Genomic DNA, 7,210 nt, shown 5'->3' on the forward strand with positions numbered 1-7,210 from the left:
CATCTCCATTCCTAAAAGATGACCAGGAATTCTTTTTCAAATAAAAATTACATCTTCTAAATTATTAACAGAAGTGTTCTTTGACAAAGAAATGATGCAATTAATACTTACTTCCATTGTTTCCAACAACAAAATTGAGATTTGATCCAAACTGAAAAGGCCCCAACATCGAATGGCACATAAAGTTCTTCAGCTGGATACTTTCAATTATCCCAACTTCCCCTGCAGTCTAAAGAATTAACAATCAAAACTGGTGTTATGTATGCCTTTTAATGAGATACAGTTTACCTTTTTTAAATAGAATGAGAATTCAAACGACAGCATAATATAAAACATCGATGGTTACAAGTTACAAGGAAATCAGAAGAGTTTCACAACACTATGAAAAATTGCTTGCTATGGAGCAGTTATGTAATAAGACCGAAACAGTTACCAAAGCTGATCACTCGTAGCTTCCATTTCTCCCCATAATTAACTTATAAATAATACTATGTAAAATATTAACCTCATAGATTCTATACAGTTGTCAGAGCAGTAATAAAAGAGCATCATAGAAAGATTTGTTACTTGAATAATACTATTTGTGAGAATTCTTATCACAACTTAGAACAACAGCAATTCAATTAGATCAGGAAGGGGAAAATGAAACTAAAAGTGGGACAGCCCACTGTTCAACTGGTGAAGTGTTGTTTTGACAGGAAACTTCAGTTTTATGGTCAGTGCTTCAGAAAAACAATGTTTTCTAAGAAAGCAAAGTCCTCAGGAAAAAATAAGCAAACCAATGACACAGAACAGCTGCTGTTCAAGAAAATGAAGTGAAAAATAATGCCTTTGTGTATCAAAAATCAACCATGGTGTCTTATAGAATAAACTAGACTATGTCAGACAGAAGGTACCTACAACAATCATCTAATCCAATCGTGTGACCAACTCAGGACTGACCAGAGGTCAAAGTATGTTGTTAAGGGCATTGTCCAAATGCCTCTTAAAACACTGACAGGCTTGGGGCTTTGACCACCTCTCTAGGAAGCCTGTTCCAGTGTCTGACCACCCTCTCAGTAAAAAAATGTTTCCTAATGTCCAATCTAAATACACAAGACAGTGTAATACACAAGACAGTATTTGCAATCTCGGAAATTATTTTTAAAAAGATCCTCCATTAAATTAGAATTCAACTATTACAGAAAAAGCAGTAAAAAAAAAAAGTTATTCCTGTTTTCAAGTTTCATTTCCATCAAGATATGCGTTTCAAACACTATTTTTTTAGACATTTGAAAGTGTCAACTATGAAGAACAAACAAGTATTTGGTGCTTCTTTTAGTAATTAATTCGTTTTCAAAGTATGTTATCTGCTTTTACAACAACCATAAACCAAAGATACCATACTTCTATCAAACAAAATCTGTTTCCTCTATTTGGTAATTTGACAATTTCAGCAGTATTCATTCTATAAAACCAGCACACTTATTTTATGATCAACTGTTATAACCACATGACCCAAAAGAAATAATGAACGCATGCAGAAATCTGCAGCAGACATTACCTCTAGTTTCTTTTATACTAGTTCCACTGAAGCCTACATGCAAGACATTTATTTCAATGTCAACAAAAGGCACAGAACTTTTTTATAACAGCTTTTTCCTACTTCTTCCCCACACAACTTTTTAAATAACTTACCGACAGTAAAGAGAAATTGCTATCAGCTGATGACTGTGAATTTTCCTCTTCATTAGATGCATCACTATGTTCATCTGTGTATTCTTGTCGCTGCCTTTTATGGGATCCAGGCTTTGAAATACATTCTTCCTTTCTCTTACCCATGAGTACTGAAAAATTAAAGCAATGAAAGATTGTAGGTTTCAGTCTTCTAGATGAAAACATACCTTCAGATGAAAGCACAGATATACCAATTTATTCGCTTTGGTAAAAGAAATATTAAGATCATATTAAACGTTGCAACAAATACTTTTTCAGAACTGAAATCACAGTGAATTTAAGCTTAAGCTTACTATGAAAAAGTTGCATTAGAACAAAAGAAACACAACTTCATTATTCTAAAGAAACTGGATTTGTTTGTTGATTATCAACATCAACAACCTTGATTCTGTTCTCCTTGGTACGTTAGACTTCAGGATATTTGCTAGAATTGTTTCTGGTTAGTAATGGAGTTGAAGATTAAGTTGTAAAAAGTACATAACTATCATAGTATGATCAGCAGCATCAACACAGGTTTGATTAAAAGTGAGCTGCACAGACAGAAAATAAGTGTATTCATTATATGTGGTTGACAAATGCCTAGAAAGTTAATATGCAGAACACATAAAAGTATAACAAAGGAAAAATTAGATTTAGAAACCTGGTTGGTTTCTTGCACACAGCTGCCCTGCTTTTGTGAGATAGTATAATGTGATCACATTATAAATGATGTTATTTTACTAATGAAGGATAACAATTTTCTATATAGAGAACATAGGTATATATTTCCTCTACAAATGAATATATAATGCACTGACTTCCTGCACTAATATGACTGGTCAGAAATTAATCTCAAAAAAGTAACAAGGTCTACTAAAGTCCCATAAAACTGAAACAACAGGCATCAAGGTTAGTCAATATCTCACATTTCCTGTAACTCTAACCTTGGGGCATGTTTTTTATTCCCCTAAAAATACATATTACAACCTTCATACCTAGAGTCCCAAAGCACTACACAAAACATGGAAGTGCACATCCTCTTGCCCCAAGTAGAAAGAAAGTCCTCTTTATACAAAGGCACTCTTTTTATTTGCCAGTAGTTAACTCACCTACAGGTAAGTGTCCAAAATAAGCTGACATTAGCTGCATATTTTTCCGACGTCAAAAGTTTGTGAAATGGAGTATGTTCTCCTACTCAGACAACTTTGTTTACTAGAACTTAATCTACAGCTCCCTTCTAGAAAACATGGTAACCAACTAAAGTGCATCTCACCAGTTCAAGCAGAATTCAGAGACATTAAATGTAATTAATATTCACTGTTATAGAAAGATCACTTTATGACACAAGGCCTAAGAGTAGGCTGTTTATTTATAATTTTATTTTTTTTTTTTAATGGGATGCAGTGCAGGAGAAGGAAGAATGAACAGAATTAGAGACACTGAATGTCCAAAGTTGATACCATGTTTCCTGGTTTGAGACCAAATTGACTGCACGGAGACAAAACACATTGGGGACTTGGACACCAGAACAGTTCTAGCCACAGATATATTTAAGCATATTGAGTGATCACTTCCTTGTCCCACAGGACAGATGGGACGATCCAGGAGAGAAGGTGGGCAGGTCAGCCTAACAGTTCCTAACATCGTCTCCTGTGCCCTGCAAGGGAGATGACACAGTTGGGTCTGTGAGAAGGCTGGGTGGATCAGCACAGTGGTTCCAGCTGTGCTATGTACAGCCTCAGGGCTCCACGAGGCCCCCTCGTTAAAGCCCTTGGGCCCTCCCAGAGCTTCTCAGAGTCTTGCTCCACATTCTCTCTTTAAATGTTTTAAGATTACTAACTTGGAGAATCTACAGAGAACTCAATGAAATAAAGACTGTTAAATTACTGCTTTAGTCCTAACGCTGCAACAGAGAAGAAGTCTTTCCTCCCTCTGCTTCTGTCTCATCCCCCTGAGTTCAAGCAGGTCTTTAAGTAGCAGAATAATAAACTGTATCAAGACACTGATTCTACTGCAAATTAATGCAGGAAAAACCTTTTCCTTTTTAAGTAAGTTTCCCAACCATTTCATCATGCAGATCTGCACATCTGGGTCACTGTGGAGAGGTGTTTCTTTGAGCAGCTGCTTCTATTTGTGTCAGCTTAATGTTCTGGTCAAACTATAACCTGATTTCAGTTGGTCAGAAAGTTCATACCACCAAGCATCACAGACAATAGCATCTATTATATGAAGCACCATAAGGCATTACAATTTATTACATCATTACAAAGAGTATTTAATTTCTAGTCTACATATATGTCCACTGTTTTACAAAATACTGCATCTAATAACTCCCTCAATTTTCTCTGACACAGCACCAAAATGATAAAGAAAAAATAATATGCATCTCTTTCCATTAAGTGCAATGAACAGACTTAAAACCAAATGTAGAAATGCAATAAACTTCCTATCTGACATTCTTGCAATAATTTTGTATGGAAGGGATTTCAGATCAAATACTGGATTATTATTATGTTCATGAAATACTTACAGGGAATCTGTCATTTCCATTTTATGCAATGTAGTGTAATACCATACACATAGAAACCAAGGAGCGAATACACTTTATGACTCAGTTACATATCTTTTACTGTGCTACTTCCAGTTTCCTACATAAACATGTCTTCATGCTTAAATTACTCAGACTAGGAAAGAGTCACTTGTATACACTTGGAATTTATCTACCACTCAAATATGAAGGCTGTTCCATTGAAATCTCTCTCTACAAAGAAGAGAAAACACAACATTTAAATTTTATAATTATTAATATCCGAACTGAAGATCAGGGTTATGAGTTCCATCACTATACCATTTGGACAATTAAGAAAGAGAGCATAAGAGTGGAAAAGAGGAAAAAAAAAAAACAAAAAACAAAAAACACAAAAACCCTCACTCATGTAATCTAAGCATGACAAAGGCAAAGGACAAAACAGTCTGTATCCTGGAACTCTTGAAGAGCTAGTAGTGCAAACAAAACTTAACTGGAACTTCAAGCAAACTTTAATGAACTAGCCTCAAATTATTATGACAAGTAACAGCAGATCTAATAACTACATTGAGTACAAAGAAGCTGGAAGGAAAACGAAACTGACTGCAGCAACAAGGAATCCACAAGAGACAACTTCACAAGAAACAGCTTTAAAAGCTAAAGGAAGAAATAGTCAACATGAAAAAAAATAAAAAAAAAAAAAAAAAACACTGAAAATAACAAATACATTTGAATTTTATCTTTAGATCACCTTGACATTTTTGACAGAAAAAGCTTATTTTTTTACATTAATTGCTCCCAGAACTCTTGCACGAAGACATCCCTAATTTTCTTCCTTAAGTTTTTAAGTGAAAAAATAGTTACTTCTGTATCAGCACCACTTACCATAACTTTAACAACAGTTTTGGAATAGCTGTTCAAGGCAAAGGAAAAGCAGCCAATCTGACCCATGTGAAGGTTATTAAAATGTGCAATATTACATTGAAAATAATTAAACTAGCAAAAACATACATTAGTACAAGTATTTCAGGATATGTAATAGACTAATGGAAAGCCAACAATGGACACTTGACAAATGACATTTAACAGAAGGGGTTTTTAATGGACCAGGCATCATATTTAAAAACTGAAGTCTAAATTTACATTTATATTGCAATATAAAGCAGGACTATGTTAACGGAAACTTATGATGACAAAGGAGGCATATCAGTAATTCAAATGAGAACTCAATGGTTACTCAGAAAGAAAAAGACTAAAAGTTCTGATTTAATAGAGAAAATTACTATCATGGAATGTAAGAGCAAACAGTTAGGAATAAAAACTGGAGCTATAAATTGGGAACAAATAAAGGCAAGACAGATCCAATTATAAAAACACCAGAGAATCACTACAAATTATTACAAGTAATTGTTCTGCATGTATTGAGAGCACAAAGAAAAACGCAATCCCCAAATGTGCTGCATAAAACTATCAGGACTATTACACGTTATAGTAGAAAAGTATTTACCCTGTTAACATCAAAGTATAGGAAAAAAGAGGCTGCATCTACCAGAAGCAACATGTACTGATGCCCACCCACATGCCACCCTAAACAACAGCATCTCTTTCCACAGCTTCCATCACAACGCAGTTGTACATCTGTTTTTCCCTTTCCCTACCTGGCTGGTCACAGTTGGCCTCACTCAGAGCAGACACAACCAACCTCCTGACACCAAAACCACTCTGCTGGCTTTCTAGCAGCCTGGTGTTGCGCTGGTGTCTGTGTAAGGTAGGGAGCAGCTGCCACTCAAAACACTTACTTTAAGCACTCACACCAGATCAGCTACAACCCGGACTGCCTTTCGTCCAGTTAGCAAAACAGAGGAAGAGAAAAAACATCAGAGCAGACCTATGTCAGGATGAATGTGAGACATGGGAGGAAGAATAGGGTGGGAGAAGAGGAAGAAGAGAGTTGTGGTCTTCTGTTGATGCACAGCACACTGCATTTGTTTAAACAGACATAAAGATAGCAATAAATAAGTTAAAAATTAACTCTGGCACCTTATAATAGCAAAGGAAAGGATCATTCACGATCTGTTGTACTTAAGAGGCACACATTCCAGAGGACTGAAGTCAGAAGCCTTGCTTCATACACAGCAGTGGAGTGCCGTATATTTTTAGGGGCTATCTGGGCCAGAGTCCCCTGTTAGACTATAACACGGCGCTGACATTCCCGACTCCCCTCTGAATAGTCACAGACAACTAATAAATAGTCTGTACATCCCATCTACACACTAGAAAGGCATTGTGACAAACAGCAGCACAGAAGGCAGCTCCACCTCCTCTCTGGGGAGGGTCAAAGGAAAGAGGGAGCAGAAACACCACGCGCACACACACACAAACACACACAGACACACACTCGCCCCTCCGATCCCCCAGTTATCTGTTGCTTGGCCCAACAACTTCTCGGGACGACCTGGAAGGATCCTCTCACCTCCCAGAGAGGCGACACCCCCCGCTTCACGGCTGGAAAGCCCGGGTGGCAGCCGCTCCCCGGTCCTTACCGCTTCCCTCCCGCCTTCGCGGCGCCGGCCGGGCAAAGCCAGGCACCCGGCGCGGAGCTCCCACACCGGGCAGGGCAACCGTGCTGTACAGCGGGTAACAAAAGCCAGCTGCGACTGCTAACGTGCCCCCACCAAACCACTTGCGACAGCCGCCCCGCCGCGGGGCTCCCGGCCGGCAATGCCCCGGCCAACCGACCTCCCAACCCCCCTTCCCCTCCTCCCCGCCTTCCAGCCGCTTCCAGAGAACAGAAACGCGCCCGGCCACCACGGCACCAGCCCCAGGGCCCCCCATTTTACCTCTCCTCAACGCCGCCGGCTCAGGCTCAGGTCCAGGCGAGGTCCCGAGCCCCACACGGCGGAAATGTCGGACCAGACTAGTGAGCGGCGCGGACACCCGGCTACAACGGAAACGGTGCAGCGCCTGCGCGCTGCCGCCCCCCGCCCT

General features: G+C 38.8%; 1 protein-coding gene across 2 annotated transcripts in view; it reads right to left on the reverse strand.

The window, feature by feature from the left end:
• The window catches only part of SMC6 (structural maintenance of chromosomes 6), a 38,500-nt gene extending 31,313 nt beyond the window's left edge, over positions 1–7,187 (reverse strand). For both annotated transcript variants that reach the window (XM_033004507.2, XM_033004506.2), the window contains exons 1-3: positions 7,063–7,187; positions 1,678–1,826; positions 112–229 (exon numbers count right to left, since the gene is read on the reverse strand). In XM_033004507.2, the coding sequence (XP_032860398.1) occupies positions 112–229; positions 1,678–1,821 (262 nt within the window). In that variant the 5' untranslated portion in view covers positions 1,822–1,826; positions 7,063–7,187. The remainder of the gene's footprint in view (positions 1–111; positions 230–1,677; positions 1,827–7,062) is intronic.
• Positions 7,188–7,210: the final 23 nt, after the last annotated feature.

This window comes from Tyto alba, unplaced genomic scaffold (genome assembly GCF_018691265.1).
Source record: "Tyto alba isolate M040663 unplaced genomic scaffold, T.alba_DEE_v4.0 Super-Scaffold_40, whole genome shotgun sequence".
Classification (NCBI taxonomy): domain Eukaryota; kingdom Metazoa; phylum Chordata; class Aves; order Strigiformes; family Tytonidae; genus Tyto; species Tyto alba.